At 55.9% G+C, this 21,991-nt stretch overlaps 1 protein-coding gene across 3 annotated transcripts in view; it reads left to right on the top strand.

The window, feature by feature from the left end:
- LOC135277512 (obscurin-like) overlaps positions 1 to 21,991 on the top strand; it is a 161,110-nt gene that overhangs the window by 77,577 nt on the left and 61,542 nt on the right. For all 3 annotated transcript variants that reach the window (XM_064383689.1, XM_064383691.1, XM_064383690.1), the window contains 14 exons: positions 614 to 880; positions 1,096 to 1,362; positions 4,199 to 4,471; positions 4,926 to 5,192; positions 6,154 to 6,420; positions 6,525 to 6,788; positions 7,072 to 7,335; positions 11,681 to 11,944; positions 12,301 to 12,564; positions 13,122 to 13,385; positions 13,937 to 14,200; positions 17,637 to 17,900; positions 18,422 to 18,685; positions 19,051 to 19,314. In XM_064383689.1, the coding sequence (XP_064239759.1) occupies positions 614 to 880; positions 1,096 to 1,362; positions 4,199 to 4,471; positions 4,926 to 5,192; positions 6,154 to 6,420; positions 6,525 to 6,788; positions 7,072 to 7,335; positions 11,681 to 11,944; positions 12,301 to 12,564; positions 13,122 to 13,385; positions 13,937 to 14,200; positions 17,637 to 17,900; positions 18,422 to 18,685; positions 19,051 to 19,314 (3,717 nt within the window). The remainder of the gene's footprint in view (positions 1 to 613; positions 881 to 1,095; positions 1,363 to 4,198; positions 4,472 to 4,925; positions 5,193 to 6,153; positions 6,421 to 6,524; positions 6,789 to 7,071; positions 7,336 to 11,680; positions 11,945 to 12,300; positions 12,565 to 13,121; positions 13,386 to 13,936; positions 14,201 to 17,636; positions 17,901 to 18,421; positions 18,686 to 19,050; positions 19,315 to 21,991) is intronic.

Genomic DNA, 21,991 nt, shown 5'->3' with positions numbered 1-21,991 from the left:
TCCTGGAAGCCTCAGGGCTTGAGGCACCTGCTGGGTGCTGGGGGCAGTTCTGAGATGGCAGTGGGGCCACACTCTGAGCTCTGATGAAGGCCTGGATTCTGGTCCAATCCGTGGTCCGAGTGCCCTGAGCGCTCGGTAGCTCCCCAGAGCTGGGGCTCACGGGGTCAGTCTGGCGGCACCGGCCCGAGGCCCCAGTCGGGGGCTCCGCCAGCGCCTGAGTTCGCGGCCCTGACGCGCACGGTTGATGCAGCTCAGCAGGCGGGGCTCGCTCCTGCGACGCTGACCACGACCACACCGAGTCGTCGGCCTGAAAGATGCCAGCGGATAAAATTCTGTGGTGGTTGATCTTTCTGCCTCCCGGTCCCACGCTGGTGACAGCGGGGACACTGGCATTCCAGGACTCTGAGGCTCCTGAGGGCGGAGGTGCCAGAGTTTGAGGGTCGCAGGTTCTGTTGTCTTAGTCACCAGAGAGCGAGTGTTCCCAAACGCTCATCCTTGCCCCAGTCCTGGTCTTGGCGGAGGTGGGAGGTTTTGTCTGGGTCTGTGCCTGGGGCTGTGGCTGGCACCATGGCCCTGGCTGGGCCTCAAGGGCAGCTGTCCCTGCTCCCTTCAGAGAAGCCAGTGGCCATCACGAAGCCCCTGGAAGACCAGCGGACGGCGCCAGGGGAGGACGTGGAGCTGCGCTGTGAGCTGTCGCGGGCGGGCACCCCCGTGCGCTGGCTGAAGGATGGGAAGGCCATCCGCAAAAGCCAGAAGTATGACGTGGTCTGTGAGGGCACGATGGCCACACTGGTTGTCCGTGCAGCCTCGCTCAAGGACGTGGGCGAGTACACGTGTGAGGTGGAGGCTTCCAAGAGCACAGCCAGACTCTGCGTGGAAGGTAAATGCCGCAGGAGCCCCATGCGTGGCCCTGGAGCGGCCTCGCTCCCCTGGTGGGGCAGGGGGCCACCCCTGGAGCCCGAGCTCTTCTGTCCCAGCTGGAAGGGCTCCCCAGGTCCCAGCGCTTCTGCAGCCAGGCCTGGACGATGACAAGGCCAGCATGGGGTCTGCGCGGGCCTCACGCCCCACCTATTCTGCTTCCATCTTCCTGCCCAGAAAAAGCAAACCGCTTCACAGAGGAGCTGGCCGACCTGCAGGTGGAGGAGAAAGGCACAGCTGTGTTCACCTGCAAGACGGAGCGCCCCGCGGCCACCGTGACCTGGCGCAAGGGCCCTGCGGAGCTTCGGGCCTCAGGGAAGCACCAGCTCAGCCAGGAGGGCCTGACCCTGCAGCTCACCATCCGCGCCCTGGAGAGGGCAGACAGCGACACCTACAGCTGCGACATCAGCCAGGCCCGGACCCAGGCCCGGCTCCTGGTGCAAGGTGAGGCGGCCGAGTGTGCGCGGCCCGGGCTTTGAATGGCACAGGAGACTTGGCGGTGGACAGGCCCAGCTTCGGTTTCCTATCACGAGGGTAGTGGGGTGCTCCCTGGGTGGCCGCTGAGGCTCCAGCGTGGCTGTGAACGAGCTGCCAGCCCTCACTTCCGCGTGTGTTTATTTGGTCACTGTGTGTTTCTCCCACACACGCGGGTGCCTGGCCCCATGCGTGAGCTCTGCGTGTATCTGCACATACAGCCTGTCACCCTTGTCCCAGAGGGACAGCCTGACTCGGCTGTGCCAGGCAGCCTCAGGTGCCCCCAGGGAAGAACTGACGGTCATTAGTGTTGTCATCGAGAGTTACACTGGCATCTTAGTCTTTCTCTTGTTGCTTATAAGAGAATACCTGAAACTGGGTCATTTATAAAGGAAAGTAATTTACTTCTTACAGCTCTGGAGACTGGGAGGTCCAAGGTCAAGGGCCACATCTGGTGAGGGTCCTCTTGCTTCAGGGACTCTCTGCAGAGTCCCCAGGAGGTGGCACACGGCGTCCCATGGGGAGGGGCTGAGGGTGCCAGCTCGGGCCTATCTTCTTGTAAAGCCACCACTCCCATGACGGCGCTTTAACCTGTTAAGCCATTGATCCGTGGATGGATTAATCCATTCCTGAGGGCGGAGCCCGCTCACCTGATCCCTTTTTAAAAGCCCCACTCTTTACGTTGCCACATTGGGATTAAGTTTCGACGTGAGTGTCCAGGGGGACACTGAGATCCCAGCAGGTGGCTTTCTGATCGTACTGTTTGCCTCTGTGGTTGAGTGGCAGGCAGAGTGAGAACTGTCCTCTCCACGCTGTAGATAAGAAAACTGAAGTTTTAGTGGGTCCGTGGCCAGGGCAAGGTCGTGGGGCACTTTGGCATCAGGGCAGGCGAGGCCCAGCCCCTGCACCACAGCCTCCACTTGGCTCTGGAGTCCTGGGCTGGTGTCCAGACCTGAGTTTGCAGGAGGTCCCTACTGGGGTCTGACCACAGAGTGTTCACAGGGTCCTGTCTATGAAAGGCCCCAGCCTTGATCATCAGAAGTAGCATAAACCAGGAATCGTCACTGATTTTTCCTCTACAATGGATTTGGTGACCCTGGTGAAAGCATTCTGTTAGCACAGTAAAGCTCCATGATCTCAACTTGGTACCATAGTTAATGTTTTAAAAAGCTATCAAAAGTGGCTGGCCGCAGTGGCTCACGCCTGTAATCCCAGCACTTTGGGAGGCTGAGGCGGGGAGATCATGAGGTGAGGAGTTTGAGACCATCTGGCCAACATAATGAACCCCGTCTCTACTAAAAATACAAAAAATTAGCCGAGTGTGGTGGTATGCCCCTGTAATCCCAGCTACTCGGGAGGTGAGGCAGGAGAATTGTGTGAACCCAGGAGGCGGCGATTGCAGTGAGCCGAGATTGCGTCACGGCACTCCAGCCTGGGCGACAGTGTGAGAGTCTGTCTTGAGGGAAAAAAAGCCATCAAAAGTGTGAGTCATAAGATAACAAAAGTTTAACATGGCTGGGTGCGGTGGCTCACGCCTATGATCCCGGCACTTTGAGAGGCCAAGATGAGTGGATCACAAGGTCAGGAGTTCAAGACCAGCCTGGCCAACATGGTGAAACCCCATCTCTACTAAAAATACAAAAATTAGCCAGGTGTGATGGTGCACACCTGTAGTCCCAGCTACTTGGGAGGCTGAGGCAGGAGAATTGTGTGAACCCAGGAGACGGAGATTGCAGTGAACTGAGATCACACCACGTCACTCCAGCCTGAGCAACAGAGTGAGACTCCATCTTAAAAAAAAAAAAAAAAAGTTTAACATATGAGGATGTGGGCCGGCCTGGTCAAGGAGGCCAAGCCGCTTCCGTGTGTGCCATCCGCTGATGAGAGCTTCTGTCCGTGCGCGTCGCCCGGGCGGGGTCGGCTTCTGTGGAGTCATGCCTGCAGGGCACTGTGACACAGAAGGAATCCGAATGCAGGGCCCGTCTCAATATTCATAAACAGTTGTCTCTTATCATTCCTAATTCAACAGCCAAAAAGCCTCATTTCTAGGAATTCACATTTTCCATCTTCCAATCATTTGATTTAAATTTCAACACAACCGTAGCTTAATTTTTTTTTGAGACAGGGTCTTCCTCCGTCGCCCAGGCTGGAGTGCAGTGGCGAGCCTTCGGCTCACTGCAACCTCAGCCTCCCGGGTTCAAGCAATTCTCCTGTCTCAGCCTCCTGAGTAGCTAGGATTATAGGCACATGCCACCATGCCTGGCTAATTTTTTTGTATTTTTAGTAGAGACGGGATTTCACCATGTTGGCCAGGATGGTCTCAAACTCCTGACCTCATGATCCGCCTGCCTCAGCCTCCCAAAGTGCTGGGATTACAGGCATGAGCCACTGCACCTGGCATATTTTTTTTCACACTCCTGTTTCATCTGTTACTAGAAGAGTTAATTTCATGGCACAATTGTAATGACACACACAGCCGGCATTAGCAGGTTTGGGAGCCAGCTGCTTCTGGGAGCACAGCTTGGAAGGAGGGCAGGACTGCGCTGGCGTGGTTCTCAGCAGGCTGTGGACTCGCCCGGCAAGCCTTGCAGAAGGACTCCCGAGGTGCAGAGAGGTGGGCTCGGGGCTCCGAGTGGCCCTCAAACGACTATCTTTGGACCGTTCGGCTCTGACTCACTTACTGTTTTTGGCGTTCCGTCCCTGCAAACTTGTTAAAAGACAGCCACCTCGCCCTGTCCTGGGGAGCCCCGCTGGCCGAGCCTGCCCTGGGCGGTGTGGGGCCCCTGAGTAGTCTGTGCCTTTGCAGGCCGGCGTGTGCACGTCATCGAGGACCTGGAGGACGTGGATGTGCAGGAGGGCTCCTCAGCCACCTTCCGTTGCCGGATCTCCCCTGCCAACTACGAGCCTGTGCACTGGTTCCTGGACAAGACACCCCTGCATACGAATGAGCTCAATGAGATCGAGGCCCAACCCGGGGGCTGCCATGTGCTGACGCTGCGGCAGCTGGCGCTCAAGGACTCCGGCACCATCTACTTTGAGGCGGGTGACCAGCGGGCCTCGGCTGCCCTGAGGGTCACTGGTGGGTTGCATGTCCTCGTTGTCCACGTCGCTCAGGGCTGCAGCCGGGTGGAGAGGCGGACAGAGCTCAGCCAGTGCCCGGTGTCCCTGGGCTCACAGAGAAGGCCCCATTGGCTTTCTATGGGGCGGGGGAGCTCGGAAGGCTGAATTGGGCTCTTTGGGGATGAATTCATCTGCGTGGTTTGCAGAACCGTGCTCGGCGTGACCTGGGCCAGGCTGCATCCCCCCGCAGGGCAGGAGCCCCCTCACTGTGGTGAGGAGGTGATGGGGCGATTGTGCACAGCCTGCCCTGCTCTCTGCACAGCCTGTTGCATGGCCCCAGCGTGAGGGTGGCTGGCGGGTGCCAAGCCAGGGTGTTGTCTGGTTCGCAGCGAGAGCCAGGGTTTCCCCATCGGCCCCTCCAGCGTCAGTGTGACGGCGTCCCACATGCTCCTGCTTCTCTCTCTGCCCCTCAGAGAAGCCAAGCGTCTTCTCCCGGGAGCTCGCAGATGCCACGGTCACAGAGGGTGAGGATTTGACCCTGGCATGTGAAACCAGCACCCGTGACATCCCCGTGCACTGGACGAAGGACGGGAAGACCCTGCGGCCGTCCTCCCGGTGCCAGCTGAGCCACGAGGGCCACCGGGCCCAGCTGCTCATCACCGGGGCCACCCTGCAGGACAGCGGACGCTACAAGTGTGAGGCTGAAGGCGCCTGCAGCAGCTCCATCGTCAGGGTGCATGGTGAGCCCCAGCTGCCCGAAGCCCAGCCACGGGCCAGGCACCTGCAGCTGCCTCGTCAGGCAGCACCAGCTTCAGGGCAGGGCGTGTGCACCCACAGGGAGCCCAAGGCGGGAGGACCTAGGCTCCCATGCATCCTGTGTGGGGCGCCCCCGGTCCCCATGTGCTTCCTGGCATTTCCTGGCACCTGGTCCACCCTGCTTGGCTCCTGCCCTGGCCTCTGCCATCCTCAGGAGCCGCCCTGCAGACCCTCTGCATTCCTGAAGGGCCATCCCTCTGCACGCCTATGTGCCCACCTCCCTTTTATTTTTGAGTCGGAGTTCCGCTCTTGTTGCCCAGGCTGGAGTGCAAAGGTGCGATCTCGGCTCACCACAACCTCTGCCTCTCGGGTTTAAGCGATTCTCCTGCCTCAGCCTCCTGAGTAGCTGGGATTACAGGCATGTGCCACCACTCCCAGCTAATATTTTTTGTATTTTTAGTAGAGACAGGATTTCTCCATGTTGGGCAGGCTGTTCTCGAACTCTTGACTTCAGGTGATCCGCCCACCTCAGCCTCCCAAAGTGCTGGGATTACAGGCATGAGCCACCACGCCCAGCCCTAATCTCCCTTTTTAGGAGGTGCGGCCACGGTGGCTTAGGGCCCACCGTGACCTCATTTGACCTTACTTCCCTTGTCACAGCCATGCTCGCAGGTCTGGGCTAGCGCTTCCACCTGTGAATTTGGGGGCACAGGTCCCTGACACCTGCCTGTCTGTTTTCCCGCTTGATTCACCCTTTCTACCCCTCACCTTCAGAGCTGACCCTTTCCAGAAGTCCTGAGGTCCCTGCCACAGGCCCCACAGGAGAAGGGGGAGGCGGGCCTGCCGGCACCCTGCAGCCAATGTCCCCAGCCCTCCACCCCCTACTGGGGACCCCTCGTGGACTTCAGGGCAGGGAGGGTGAGCTGAGCTCGTGCCTGTCCACAGCCCGGCCGGTGCGGTTCCGGGAGGCCCTGAAGGACCTGGAGGTGCCGGAGGGTGGTGCTGCCACGCTGCGCTGCGTGCTGTCGTCTGTGGCCGCGCCCGTGGAGTGGCGCTGTGGGGACAGTGTCCTGAGGCCAGGTGACAAATACAGCCTACGCCAGGAGGGCACCGTGCTGGAGCTGGTGGTCCGGGACCTGCAGCCACAGGACAGTGGGCTGTACTCATGCTCCTTCGGGGAGCAGACGACTTCTGCCACCCTCACGGTGACAGGTAAGCGTCTCTGTCCACCCTGCCCATCTGGCCCAGTGATGCCGCCTCCTCCAACACAGGGGAGCAAAGACGGTGCTCTCTGTGTCTGTCTGACCCTCCTGCAGCTCTGTCTGCTCAGTTCATTGGGAAACTGAGGAACAAGGAGGCCACAGAAGGGACCACGGCCACGCTGCGGTGTGAGCTGAGCAAGGCGGCCCCCGTGGAGTGGAGAAAGGGGTCTGAGACCCTTAGACATGGGGACAGATACTGCCTGAGGCAGGACGGGGCCGTGTGTGAGCTGCAGATCCGTGGCCTGGCGGTGGTGGACGCCGGGGAGTACTCGTGCGTGTGTGGGGAACAGAGGACCTCCGCCGTGCTCACTGTCAGGGGTGAGACCGTGTGTCCAGAGCCATGTCCAGTGTCCAGTTCTTCGCATCTGCCGTCCCATTCCAGTCTCGCCGACTGTGCCATGCTCTTCCCAGCACACCACAGAATCCCTTCCCGCTTTCTTGGCTGTGGAAGGAACCAGGCATCTCTAGCAAGGCTCCTGCCCTCCAGGCACCCTGGGGCATGTCCTGTGGGAGCTGTCTTATCCTCGTCTCACCATGGCCTGTCCCCCGGTACTCCCCAGTGTCTGACCTCTTCTGTGTCTGTCTGTCCATCCCTCCCCAGCCATGCCTGCCCACTTCATAGGAAGATTGAGACACCAAGAGGCCACAGAAGGGTCCACGGCCACGCTGCGGTGTGAGCTGAGCAAGGCGGCCCCCGTGGAGTGGAGGAAGGGGCGCGAGAGCCTCAGAGATGGGGACAGACACAGCCTGAGGCAGGACGGGGCCGTGTGTGAGCTGCAGATTCGTGTCCTGGCTGTGGAGGATGCCGGGGAGTACTCATGCATGTGTGGGGAGGAGAGGACCTCCGCCACGCTCACCGTGAAGGGTAATGACTGCCCCTGGCCACGTGCACGGGTGGTTGTGTCTGAGCGGTGTGCACATTCCTGCCCCGTGCCCATGTCTGCGCTGTGGCCCTCCCTGTCTTTCTGTGTGTGGTTCCTTCATTCCTTCAGTAGGGATTCCCCACACCTGTGCATGACGCAACTCGGGCAGGAAGACAGCAGAGAAGAGAGGGCCCTCCCACCCCTCCTGGGTCACAGGCAGAGACCGAGGATGTAGGGAGAACCAAATCACTGGAAGACTGAGATCACAGATCTTCTCTAGTGAGAGCCAAACCATTACAAGATGAGATCACAGATCTTCTGTCGGGTAAACACCAGGGAGGCAGTAAGGCAACCAGGAGGAGCCCCAGGAGCGGAACACAGATGGGGGTGTCAGGAGGAGCCCCAGGAGCAGAACACAGTTGGGGGGTCAGGAGGAGCCCCAGGAGCAGAACACAGATGGGGGGTCAGGAGGAGCCCCAGGAGCAGAACACAGATCGGGGGGATGCAGGCGGGCTGGCGTGCACAGCCAGGGGTAGGGTCCACTGTGAGGAGGAGAGAGGCAGGGCGTGTGGGGAGGAGGTAATGGGTAAGTGTGGGGAGGAGGTGAAGGTGAGCGTGGGGAGGAGGTGAAGGTGAGCGTGGGGAGGAGGTGACGGGTGAGCGTGGGGAGGAGGTGACGGGTGAGTGTGGGGAGGAGGTGACGGGTGACTGTGGGGAGGAGGTGACGGGTGACTGTGAAAAGGAGGTGATAGGTGGGTGCGGGGAGGAGGTGACGGGTGAGCGTGGGGAGGAGGTGACGGGTGACTGTGGGGAGGAGGTGACGGGTGACTGTGAAAACGAGGTGATAGGTGGGTGTGGGGAGGAGGTGACGGGTGAGCGTGGGGAGGAGGTGACGGGTGACTGTGGAAAGGAGGTGATAGGTGGGTATGGGGAGGAGGTGACGGGTGAGCGTGGGGAGGAGGTGACGGGTGACTGTGGGGAGGAGGTGACGGGTGACAGTGGGGAGGAGGTGACGTGTGGGCATGGGGCGGAGGTGACGGGTGAGCGTGGGGAGGTGACGGGTTAGCGTGGGGAGGAGGTGATGGGTAAGTGTGGGGAGGAGGTAATGGGTGACTGTGGGAGGAGGTGGTGGGTGAGCGTAGAGAGGAGGTGGTGGGGTGACTGTTGGGAGGAGATGATGGGTGAGCGTGGGGAGGAGGTGACGGGTGACTGTGGGAAGGAGGTGATGCATGGATGTGGGGAGGAGGTGACGGGTGAGCGTGGGGAGGAGGTGACAGGTGAGCGTGGGGAGGAGGTGATGGGTGACTGTGGGAAGAGGTGGTGGGGTGACTGTTGGGAGGAGGTGACGGGTGAGCTTGGGGAGGAGGTGACGGGTGAGCGTGGAGAGGAGGTGGTGGGGTGACTGTTGGGAGGAGGTGATGGGTGAGCGTGGGGAGGAGGTGACGGGTGACTGTGGGAAGGAGGTGATGCGTGGATGTGGGGAGGAGGTCACGGGTGAGCGTGTGGAGGTGACGGGTGAGCGTGGGGAGGAGGTGACAGGTGAGCGTGGGGAGGAAGTGACGGGTGAGCGTGGGGAGGAGGTGACGGGTGAGCGTGGGGAGGAGGTGACGGGTGACTGTGGAAAGGAGGTGACGTGTGGGCATGGGGAGGAGGTGACGGGTGAGCGTGGGGAGGAGGTGACGGGTGACTGTGGAGAGGAGGTGATGGGTGAGCGTGGGGAGGTGACGGGTTAGCGTGGGGAGGAGGTGATGGGTGAGTGTGGGGAGGAGGTAATGGGTGACTGTGGGAGGAGGTGGTGGGTGAGCGTAGAGAGGAGGTGGTGGGGTGACTGTTGGGAGGAGATGATGGGTGAGCGTGGGGAGGAGGTGACGGGTGACTGTGGGAAGGAGGTGATGCGTGGATGTGGGGAGGAGGTGACGGGTGAGCGTGGGGAGGAGGTGATGGGTGACTGTGGGAAGAGGTGGTGGGTGAGCGTGGAGAGGAGGTGGTGGGGTGACTGTTGGGAGGAGGTGACGGGTGAGCGTGGGGAGGAGGTGACGGGTGACTGGGAGGAGCAGCCGCAGTGGCTGTCACATGACAGCCAAGGAGAGCAGCTGTGTGATTTGGAGGAAGGGGCTAAGAGCTTTGGAGATGGAGGCTTTGACCAGGACTAGACGTCCGGAGCCCTGTGGCCTGCCTGTGGCGGATCCGGGGTGTCCTTGTGTGTAGGTGGTGGGAGCGGACCTCAGCCATGTTTGGGTCCCCTGGGAGGTGAGGCTGCAGCACTCGCCCTGGGCCCTGGACCTCTCAGTCACAGCCGGGAGAGGCTTCCAGCCTCAAGCCACTGGTGTTCTCAGCGGAAGGGGCACAGCCCCACTTGCCTGGCCTCCTGTGTCTGTGGCCCATGACCCCTTGTGGCTGGTGGCGTGTTGTGGCGTGTGCAGGTGCTCAGGGCCTTGAAGGGCTTGGCTCGCTTCCATCAGGGAAAGCACGTGGGATAAAGCCGGCCCAGCAGGAGGGCCTGGGCGCCTTTGAGGCAGCGCAGGGAAGGACTCTCCCTGGCTGAAGGGCCTTCTCTCCCAGGACTCTGGTGGGCTCCACTCACACTGCAAAGAGGGATCCCTCAGGCCAGTGGAGGGGCAGGGTCTGGGGGCCAGTGCCTGAAGCAGGTAGCTCTGGCCACAGGCACAGGTGTCACAGACCTTTGTGGGAGGCCTGGCCTCCATGCTCCTCCAGCGGCATCGACAGAGCACAGCTTCCATGGCACGGAGGTGCCACACCACCAGGCTTGCCAGGATACCCACGGGGTCCACAGACTTCAGGCCCTGTCTCATGACTGTGTAGCATTTTGGAGAGACAGAGACCACAGGGCCCGGGGGCTCAGCTGCGTCCTCCTCAGACCAGTGGCTGAAGAACAGATGACCAGGGTAGACCCCTGAAGTGGGCGAGTTCCGAGGGAGCTTCGGGTGATGGGTGCCCTGCGGTACCTGCTCTGGTTCCTGCTGAGAGGGCGCCCCTGCCTGCTGGACGTTTCCACTGGACCCAGAAGCCCTGAGGATGCTCTGAGCCAAGGTTCCCTGGGAGCCTCCAGGGAGGCAGCCGGGCACTCTGAGGCCCCTGTGGGCTAGAAAGCCACCCAGCCCCAACGCACAGGACCCAGTGACCCTCGTCTGTCCCTGTGATCCCTGGCTCTCTCTGCATGCCTGGCTGGATGGCTCCTTCGTGTATTCAGTTGGTCATTCTTATCTGCTGGATCCATGCACCAGGGCACCTGCCACCTGGGGTCCCTGCCTGTGTCATTAACACGGTGACAGTCAAGGTGGAAGGCAGCACTTTCCTCCCTCCCAGCAGCAGGCTCATTACCCCCCGTCTGCCCTGGGCTCTGGCCGCAGGAGCAGCAGGAACTGATGAGAAGCAGGAGCCTGGATGATTCTGTGGGAGACTTTTAGGCGGTGGATTTTGTGTCTTTTTCCTCCAGCTATCCATCAAGATTGTGACTGGCTACAGTGGCTCATGCCTGTAATCCTAGCACTTTGGGAGTCTGAGGCAGGAGGATCACTTGAACCCAAGAGTTCCAGACTGGCCTGGGCAACCCAGGGAGACCCCCTCTCTACAAAAGTTAAAAAAATTAGCTGGGTGTGGTGCTGTGCACCTGTGGTCCCAGCTGCTCAGGAGGCTGAAGTGGGAGGACTGGTTGAGGCCACGAGTTTGAGGCTGTAGTGAGCTATGATGGCAACACTGCCCTCCAGCCTGGGTGACACCCTGAGACCCTGTCTGAAAAAGAAAAAAGTGTGAAGTGACAGTGAACCAGGGAGACACAGCGTGGGGCCAGGGCCGCAGCGTGCTTTAGCTGAGCGCCAGGCTGGTCTTGGGCCCTGGAGCACCTCCCCATCTCGTGGGGCCTGTGGCAGCTGCATGTCTGCCATCATTTTGGGGTCCTCGCTAGGATTCCTGCTCCTCTGTTTCCCCAGCGGCTTTCCCCTGTGTGGGTGTGGCTAGTCTGTTCTCTGCACCCAGGGCACTGTTTCCCATCCACGTGTCTGTGCGTTAATTTCTGGTTCCCTCCAGCGTGGGAGTGTGTCCTTGCTGAGTGTCCCCCGCTGTCTCCAGAGGGCCTCATGGTGTTTGTGTCCCTCTAGCCCTGCCAGCCGGGTTCATAGAAAGTATGAGGCCTGAGGACGCCTCAGAAGGGGACCCACCGCGATGCTAGTGGGCTGGACAGTGGGAGCCGCAGCGCACAGCCTGTGCTCAGCATGCCCCAGGAGCGGCTGCATTCAGATGGGTTCCCTGTCTTCTCTCTTTGACCATGTCCTGTGTCTTCTGTGGGCTCAGAGGGTGTGACTGTGGTCCTCTCTTTCTGATCCCCAGCCCTGCCGGCCAGGTTCACAGAGGGTCTGAAGAATGAAGAGGCCGTGGAAGGGGCCACAGCCACGCTGCAGTGTGAACTGAGCAAGGCAGCCCCCGTGGAGTGGAGAAAGGGGCCTAAGAACCTCAGAGATGGGGACAGACACATCCTGAGGCAGGAGGGGATGAGGTGTGAGCTGCAGATCTGTGGCCTGGCCATGGCGGATGCTGGGGAATACTCGTGCGTGTGTGGGCAGGAGAGGACGTCGGCCACGCTCACTGTCAGGGGTAAAGATCATGTGTGGCCTTGTAGACCTGTGGCATGGTGTCTACATGTCACTGTGCCATCCTCATCTTCCAAATGTGGGACAGCCCCTGTGGCAAGCCCGGGGTTGTCTCTTCTCCACCTGAGGTCCTCCGATGTCTCCCGCCTCCCGGGCTTCTTGTCCCGGAGGTGTCCTCACGCTCATCCATCTGTGTTCTCTGTTCCTGCCAGTCCATTTGCTTCCTCCTGTGTGAACGTTCATTTGCTCCTTCACACTTGGTCCTTTGGTGGTTTGTGTGGTTCCTTGTGGGTGCCCATGTCCGTCCACAGAGTTCTCCAGACAGTCTGATGATCTCAGCGACTGCTTGGTCCTTCCCAGCCCTGCCTGCCAGGTTCATAGAAGATGTGAGAAACCAAGAGGCCAGAGAAGGGGCCACGGCCACGCTGTGGTGTAAGCTGAGCAAAGCGGCCCCCGTGGAGTGGAGGAAGGGGTCTGAGAGCCTCAGAGATGGGTACAGATACAGCCTGAGGCAGGATGGGACCAGGTGTGAGCTGCAGATCCATGGGCTGTCTGTGGCAGACACTGCGGAGTACTCGTGCGTGTGTGGACAGGAGAGGACCTCGGCCACTCTCACCGTCAGGGGTAAAGGCCACATGTGGCTAAGGAGAGCCATCTTCTGGGGTCTATGTATTGTCATGCCATCCGTCCGTACCTGCCCCGCACTCTCCCCCCACATCTGCGGCATCCTCTTCCCGTCACTCCGGAGTCCCCTCCAGCCTCCAGAGCTGTTGTGGGAACCAGGAGAAACTGGCCCTGCAGCCAGCAGCCACCCCATGTACCTGCAGGGATGGGCTCTGTCACGTCATCCTGTTGGCTTCTGTGCCCTGCCCTTCGTGATGTCCTACCCTCCCCCTCAGAGTGCTCCCGAGACTCTCATGGTCCTCGTGTGTGTCTGACATCCTCTGGCTCTGGCAGCCAGAGTTATATAAAGTGTGAGGCCTCAGGAGGCCACGGAAGGAGCCGCAGCAACAGTGCCGACGGGCTGGAGCATGGAAGCCCCCGTCCACAGCCTGTTCTTAGCACACCTCCTGTGGCCTGTGTCCAGCGGGGTTCTGTGTCTCCTCTGTGCCATCCGTGTTCTGTCTCTTCCACATGCTCAGAGAGCATGAGTGTGTTCATATATTCTGACCCTCCCCCAGCTCTACCCATCAAGTTCACAGAGGGTCTGAGGAATGAAGAGGCCACAGAAGGGGCCACGGCCACGCTGCAGTGTGAGCTGAGCAAGGCGGCCCCCGTGGAGTGGCGGAAGGGCCATGAGACCCTCGGAGATGGAGACAGATGCAGCCTGAGACAGGACGGGGTCAGGTGTGAGCTGCAGATCCGTGGTCTGGTGGTGGAGGACACTGGGGAGTACCTGTGTGTGTGCGGGAAGGAGAGGACATCGGCCACGCTCACTGTCAGGGGTAAAGGCCACATGCGGCCAGGCAGTGCCGTGCTCGTGTCCACGTGTTGATTTGACATGTCTGTCTCTGCCCATGCCGCATTCTCTCCCTGTGTCTGTGCCGGCCTGTGTCCGAAACTGCGCAAGTGTCTTCCAGCCTTCGGTGCTGTTGTGGGAAGCAGGAGGAAGCAGGCTCTTCAGCAGGCTTTTACTGCGTACCTCCAAGGGCTCTGTTGACATTGTCCCGTTGAATTCTGTGTCTTCCATCCTGTCGTATTCTGTCCCCTGATGTTCTCCAGATGATCTGATGTTCTCCATGTGTTTCTGGCCCTCTCTGGGCCTGCGTGCCAGAGACTCCTATAAAGGCTGAGGTGTGAGGAGGCCCCGGAGGAGCCGTGGCCATGTGCTGTGCAGCCGGTACTGAGGAAGCCCCAGTTCACAGCCTGTGCTCAGCACGCCCATGTGGCCTGTGCCCAGTTGGGTTCTGTGTTTTGTCTGTGTCCTCCACGTGCTTCCTGTCTCTTCCATGTGCTCAGAGAAGGTGATTGTATTTGTGTCTTCTGACCTCCCCAGCCCTGCCTTCCAAGTTCATAGAGGGTCTGAGGAATGAAGAGGCCACAGAAGGGGCCACGGCCACGCTGCGGTGTGAGCTGAGCAAGGCGGCCCCTGTGGAGTGGAGGAAGGGGTCTGAGAGCCTCAGAGATGGGGACAGATACAGCCTGAGGCGGGACGGGACCAGGTGTGAGCTGCAGATCCGAGGGCTGTCTGTGGCAGACACTGGAGAATACTTGTGTGTGTGCGGGCAGGAGAGGACATCGGCCACGCTCACCGTCAGGGGTAATGACCACATGTGGCCTCCTGAGTGACTCCTGTCTCCTCCCACCTAACCCACATGGTCTCTGCTCTCCCAGCGCCTCTTGATATCATTATCATCTCATTCAGTCACTCACCTGTGTGACGCATCCCTCAAATGCACATGGAACCCACTTGAATCACCTCATCTAAGGCCTGGGAATATGGACTCCAGGGGTGAATGGGGCAGAGACCCAAAGGAGAGCCCCACAGACAGACGTCAGGGTACAGGAGAGCTGCTGGGGCTGCTGATGTCTTCCTGGGGCCTGCACATGTGTGTGGGCTCCGGGGCCCCAGGCTTAGAGGCTCCGCTGATGGACGTGCACAGTAGGGTTGGGGGCTCAGCAAGGAGGTGGTCAGGCCAGGCCCCTCTAAATCTGCCGAGAGTGTTTGTTCCCTGTAATCATGCCAGGCTCCTGAAGGACTGCTGCCTTCACCTGCCCAGCGGGCGCAGCAGAGCACTGCATCTGAGTGGCTTCGCGGCAGATGTTTATTTTCTCAGACTTCTGGAGTCTGAAATTCCAAGATCAAGGAGTCACTCGGTTGGTTTCTCCTGAGGCCTCTTTTCTTGGCTTGTAGATACTCTGGTCGTGTGGGATTGGGCCCACCCCAACAACCCCATTTTGCCTTCCAAAGATCCTATTTCAATACAATGACATCGTGAAGTACTAAGGGTTAGGATTTCAACATATGGATCTGGGGAGAGGTCTCAATTCAGGCCATGACATTCCACCCTCTGGCTTCCCACAATTAATGACCTTCTAACATGCAAAATGCATTTACTCCTTCCTAACAGCCTGTAAGCTTAACCCATTCCAGCATCAACTCAAAATCCAAATCTCACGTGAATGTCATCTAAGTCAAATGTGAGGGAGGTGAAGTATGACTCGTCCTGAGGCAAAATTCTTCAGTTGTGAAGTGTGAAACCAGACAAGTCTTGTGCTTCCAAAATGCAGTGGTGCAGGCACAGGATGGACATTCCTGGTTCAAGAGCGGAAAAGTTGGAGAGGAAAAAGGGTTATGGGTCTTATGCAGGCCTGAAACTAGCAGAGCAAATTTCACTAGATTTTAAGGCTAGTGATTGGGGACGATGGCTCACGTCTGTAATCCTAGCCCTTTGGATGGCCAAGGCAGGAGGATTACTTGAGGCCAGACATTCTAGACCAGCCTGGAAAGTATAGCAAGACCCCTTTTCTAAAAAAATAAAAATAAATTTTTTTTAAATTAGGTGTGGTGATGCATACCTGGGGTTCCAGCTACTAGGGAGGCTGAGGCAGGAGGATCACTTGAGCCTAAGAATTTGAGGCTGCAATGACCTATAATTGTGTCACTGCACTCCAGCCTGGGTGACAGTGAGACCCTGTCTCTATTTTTTTTTTAAAGACTGAAAAATAATTATCTTTGACTTAATTCCCAGTCCTCCATGCCAACCAGAGTGTTGTCCCCAATCTCTCAGACCTGGGTGACATGTTATCCACTCATCTCTGGGCAGCAGCCTCTCCCCGCCAGTTCTGGACAGAGGAGGCCCTGATCCCTGCACCTCTAGTGGCAGTGGCAACCCTGCTGATGCCTTTGGGGCCATTCTTCCATTTTCTTGAAGGATAAGACATATTTGCAGCCATGTATTGATATTAGCTCATTCTGTAGAATCCCAGAAGTCTGACAGCCTTCTTTCATTTTATACCACCTCAATCCAGTTCACTCCAATTTGCTTGTACAAGATTATCAAAAACTGAATTGGCCTTCCATGCAATTCATGGAGGTTCACACCATCAGATAACAGGTTTTTCCAGAAAACTGCATCTCTATTCCTGGCTCCTGATGAGGTGACTAATTGGATCCATAAATTACACACCTGGTGCTTTAGCAAATGGTTGTCTAGCCACACCCTCGATGTTCTCTTTGGAACACAGTGTCTCATTTTTTACTGTGTGGATAAGCTGAAAAATTTCCAAAGCTTCAAATATTGATTCCTTTTTTTTACTTACAATTCCTCTTCAATTTATTTCCCTCCTCTTGCACTTTACTATCAGCAGCAAAGAAAACAAGCTGCACCTTCAACACTTTACTTAGAAATCTCCTCAGCTAAACATGCAAAATTTTACTGTTTATCAGTCCTACCTTCCACACACACAACACAATTTGGTCACGTTCTTTGCCACTTAACGAGGATCACCTTTCCTCTGCTTTCCAATAACCTGTTCTTTATTTCCATCTGAGGTCTGACTAGAAGCATCTTGAATGTCCATCTTTGCATGAACAGGTTGTTGATAGCAATCTAGGTTTTTTTCCAACATGCACTTCAAATATCCAGCCTCTACCCACTACCCAGTTCCAAAGCAACTTCCACATTTTTAGATAGTTGTTACAATAGCACCCAACTCCTGGTACCAGTATTTTGTTAGTTTTCTGACTGGAAGTCTGAGATAAAGTGTTGTTAGGTTGACCTCCTCTGAGGCTTCTCTCCTTGGCTTGTTGATGCAGTCTTCTGTTTGTCATGTGGTCGCCCCTCAGTGTGTGTCTGTGTCCCAATACCCTCTTTGTATAAGGACACCAGTCATGTTGGATTAGGGCACACCCTAATAACCTCATTTAATGTTACCACTTTAAAGGCCCTATCTTTAATATAGTCACACTCTGAAGTTCTAGAGGTTAGATTTGAACATATGAATTTGGGGGGATGCAAGGAAGCAATCAGATCATAACAGAGGGTAATCAGGGTGGGCCTTGGTTCGTTGTACCTTGTGAGCTCTCACTCTGCCTGGAGTCAGGAGGGAAGAGAGGATGGCAGGTTGAAGTGTCAGAGTTGTGGTGTAGAAGCTACATCTGGAGTCTGTTGGGGGTTTCGGTGATTGAGCCAAGGCAATGTGTATCCAGTAAGGTCAGGATGGGAGTAGTGAGGTGGAGACAGCAGGGCCTTGTGTGGGCTGGGATAGTGGGCAGTGAGCCCAGGAATGCCCATTCATGAGCAGTGCCAGACAGACGCCGTGCTTGGGATGGGTATCTCCTGTATGAGAATGGGAGGCAGGTGTCAGGGCAGGGAGGTGCCTCCTATGAGGCTGGAGGGGGTGGGGGTGGATGGAGAGGGAGGGAGGGAGGGGAGGGAGGAGAGAGAAGAGAGAGATGCATCACATCATTGCATATGTGGGTTGCAAGTTGGAGGAGTCTGTCTTTCTTCCTAGTGATGATAGCATATAGGTAGGACAAGATGCCTTTTGAGACGAGATTCAGGATGGGGCCCATCTCCCAGCTAATCCGCACCTCAGAGGCAGAACACAGGAAGACCTCACTCTCACACAGTTTTTGGTCCTCCTTATCCCCTGTCCTCGGGATCTCCTTCTGTTTCCCTCTTGAATGTTCAGGTGTGTCCCTCAGATCCTCCAGAGGGTTTGATGGCTTCTGTCCATGTGACCCTTCCTAGCCCTGCCTGCCAGATTCACTAGAGATCTGAAGTCCATGGAGGCTTCAGAAGGGGCCACGGCTGTGCTGCAGTGTGAGCTGAGCAAGGTGGCCCCTGTGGAGTGGAAGAAGGGTCCTGAGACCCTCAGAGATGGGAGCAGATACAGCCTGAAGCAGGATGGGATGAGGTGTGAGCTGCACATCCACAGCCTGGCCATGGCTGATGCTGGGGAATACTCGTGCCTGTGTGGACAAGAGAAGACCTCAGCCGTGCTCACCGTCAGGGGTAAAGTCCACATGTCCAGAGCCACATTCTGGTGTCCAGTTGTTCACTTCCTGTTGTCAATCTCTGCTCATTGCATGGCCTCCTCCAGACTGCCACACTCTTTACATCATGCCACACTGTCCCTTCCAGCTTCCTGGGCTGCTGAAGGAACCAGAAGAAACACATCTACATCCAGATTCCCACCCCTGTGATACCGCGGGCCCTGTCCTATCGGATTGTGTCTGTCCTTCATCTTGTCATGTCCTGTCTACCAGCACTTTCAAGGAGTCTAACATTCTTGTTTTATGACTGTCTCTGGCCCTACATGACAGATTCATATCTCTGAGGCCTGAGGAGCCCATGAAGGGGCCATGACTATGATGTTACTAGGCTGCACAGAGAGAATCTACAGCCTGTGCTTGGCATGCCCTACGTGTGGCCCGTGTTCAGTTGGGGTTTCTGTCTTCTCTGTGCCATCTGTGTCTTGTCTCTTTCATGTGCTCAGTGTAATTGTGTCCCTGTCTTTCTGATCCCTTCACCAGCCCTGCCGGCCAGGTTCACAGAGGGTCTGAGGAATGAAGAGGCCATGGAAGGGGCCACAGCCACACTGCGGTGTGAGCTGAGCAAGGCAGCCCCTGTGGAGTGGAGGAAAGGCCTCGAGACTCTCAGAGATGGGGACAGATACAGCCTGAGACAGGACGGGACCATGTGTGAGCTGCAGATTCACAGCCTGGCTATGGCAGATACTGGGATGTACTCGTGTGTGTGTGGGCAGGAGAGAACCTCAGCTACACTCACTGTCAGGGGTAAAGATCCTGTGTGGCCACATGAGCTTGTGGCTTGGTGTATATTCCTCTCTGTGTCACTGCCTTCTGCCTCCAAATGTGGCACAGCTCCTGTGGCAACCCTGTGATTATCTGTTCTTTACCTGGGGCCCTCTAAATGTCTTCCGCCCCCCACCCCCTGTCTCATCAGGAGATGTCCTCCTGCTCATGCACATCCCTATGTATTTTCTGTGCCTCCTGGGCCATTTGCCTTATCACTGTTTGTTCATTGCTCATCTTGCTGTCGTCCTTTGGTGGTTTGTGTGGCTCCTTATTAGTGTCCATGCCCTGTCCAAAGAATCCTCCAGACAGTCTGAAGATGTCAGTGACTATTTGGTCCTTCTCAGCCCTGCCTGCCAGATTCATAGAGGATGTGAGAAGCCAGAAGGCCACAGAAGGGGCTACAGTCACCCTGCAGTGTCAGCTGAGCAAGGCGGCCCCTGTGGAGTGGAGAAAGGGGCCCAACACCCTCACAGATGGGGACAGATACAGCCTGAGGCAGGATGGGACCAGGTGTGAGCTGCAGATTCGTGACCTGGTCATAGCAGATGCTGGAGAATACTCGTGCATATGTGGGCAGGAGAGGACCTCAGCCACGCTCACCATCAGGGGTAAAGACCGCATGTGGCCACCTGAGTGACTTGTCTTCCCCCACCTAACCCACATGGTCTGTGCTCTCCCAGTGTCTAAATGTCGTTGACATCTTACTCAGTCACTCATCTGTGTGGTCCATCCCACAAATGCACACTGAGAACCCACTTGGATGGCCTAATCCAGGACCTGGACATACAGACCCCAGGGGTGAATAGCGCAGGGTCCCCAGGAGGCACCGACAGACAGGTGTCAAGATCCAGGAGAGCTAGCTGGGGCCCCTGCTATTTTACAAGGGCCTGTGGATGTGCACCAGCTCTTGGGCCCCAGGCATGGAGGTCAGGAAATGTATGTCCTTAGACATAGCAATGGGTTCAGGCCAGGTGCCTCTTCAATCTGGCGAGTAGTCTCATCGATCTTTGTGGTCATTCCAAGCTTCTAAAGGAGTATTGTCTTCATCTGCTCAGGCTGACATAACAAAGCACTGCAGACAGGGTGGCTCGAACAACAGAGATTTATTTTCTCAGAAGTATGGGGCTGAAATCGCAAGATCAAGGTGTCAGCCCCTCTTCTTGTAGACAGCTGTCTTCTCCTCGTGTCTTCATATGGTTGTCCCTCTGGGTGCATATGTGTGGCCTAACCTCTCTTTGTAAGGGCACCAGTCATACTGAATTTGGACCCACTGTAACAACCTCATTTTACCTTTCAATGATCATCTTTAAACACAGTGACATTCTGAGGTGTACTAGGGGTTAGGACTTCAACATATGCATTTTTCTGAGGCACGATTCAGACCATAACACTCCACCACCAGATTCTGAAAATTCTTGGCTGCCTCACGTGCAAAACACGTTTACTTCTTCCTAACAGTCCCAGATCTTAACCAATTTCAGCACCAACTAGTCCAAATTGCCTCTAAATATTATCCGAGTCAACTGTGAGGGAGACTCATCCTGAGGCAAAATTTTTCTTCATTTGTGAAATCAAGACAAGTTATTTGCTTTGAAGTCACAATGGTGGGACAGGCATAGGATGGACATTCTTAATTGGGGAGAAACTGGAAAGGAAAAATGAGTCATGGGTCCCAAGCAAGGTGTAACTCAGCAGGACAAATATCATTAGGTTTTAAGGCTTTGGACTGATGCCCTGTCCTCTGGACCCAACAGGGTTGCAATTCTACCCCCTCAGCCCTGAGTGGAGGTGTCTGGCTCTCTGTAACTGAGGAGAAGGCAGCCTTACTCCCAGGCCTGTGCCCTCTAACCCCTGGTTATACTGCCATTTCTGTCAACCTCTGAACCAACTTTTGGGTCATTATTCCTTTTCCTTGCAGAATATCATGCTTATATCCAGGTAGCTCTATTGGCCCATCCTGTAGATTCTTAGAAGTCTGACAGCCTTCCTTCATTTGTACCATCTCTGTTCCAATCAGTTCAAGCTAGCAGCATTTCCTCTAGTCTAAAGATCTCAAAAACCTTGTCCCATGCAATCCATATGGGTGAAACCCACCAGACAAGAGAGTTCTCCACAGATCTTTCCTTGATCATCTCATTTCTATTAATGGCTTCTGCTGAGAGGGCTGAATGGATCCATAAACCACACACCTGATTTGTGTAGCAAATGATTGTCCAGCCTTGATATTCTCCCCAGAACATGCTTTTTCATTTTTTTACAGTATGTGTAGGCTGCAAATTTGTCTATATCTTCAAGCTCTGGTTCCTTTTTGCTTAACAAATCCTTTTTGAATTTATCTTTCTCCACTCACATTTTCATATTGGAGAGAAACCAGGCTAAGCTTTCAATTCTTTGCTTAGAACCTTCCCCAGGTAAATATACCCAATTTTGTTGTTTGCAAGTCCTGCCTTCCACAAAATGCTAGAATAAAATTCAACCAGGTTCTCGGTCACTTTATAACCGTGATTGTCTTTCTCCAGTTCTTAAGAACATGTCCCCATTGTCATCTGAGACTTGACCAGAATCATTTAACACCCATGTCTTCACCAACAATTGCTGCCTGGCAAACACTGTTTTTTGGCATGCACCTAAAATATCTTTCAGCCACTTCCCATTACCCAATTGTAAAGCCACATCCACATTTATATGTATTTGTTACTTTGGCACCCCACTCCTGGTACCAAAGTTTGAATTTGTTTGCTTGGGATGTCATAAAGTATCATAGACTGGGAGGTATAAATAACAGAAATTTATTTCCTCACCATTCTAGAGGCTAGATGTTTGAGATCCAGGTGTCAGTAAGGTTGGCTTCTTCTGAGGCCTCTCTCCTTGGCTTATAGACAGTTTTCTCTGTGTCTTCACTGGTCCTTCTGTGTTTGTGTCCTAATCTCCTTTTCTTACAAGGGAAGCATTTATATTGGATTAGATGCCACCCTTATGATCCCATTTAGCATTAATCACTCCTTTAAAGGCCCTATCTCAAAAATAGTTGTATTCTGAAATAGTGGAAGTTAGGACTTCAACATTTGACTTTGGTGGGAGCACAGCACATAGCAGGCTTTTGCTATGTAATTGGGTTGGGCCTTGCTCTGCTAACTTGTGAGCCCTCTTCCTGGAGTCAGGATGGAGGAGAGAATGGTAGATTGGAGGTTCAGAGGTGTAGTTAGAGGCCACATCTGATATCTGTCGTGATCTAGGTGATATGAGCCAGGGTAGTATGTGGGAATGTGGATTCAGTAGGGTCAG

Source organism: Aotus nancymaae, unplaced genomic scaffold (genome assembly GCF_030222135.1).
Source record: "Aotus nancymaae isolate 86718 unplaced genomic scaffold, 86718_ANA_hifiasm-v0.15.2.pri h1tg000032l_0, whole genome shotgun sequence".
Lineage (NCBI taxonomy): Eukaryota > Metazoa > Chordata > Mammalia > Primates > Aotidae > Aotus > Aotus nancymaae.
The sequence above is the reverse complement of the archived record's forward strand: the minus strand, read 5'-3'. Positions and strand labels throughout refer to the sequence as shown.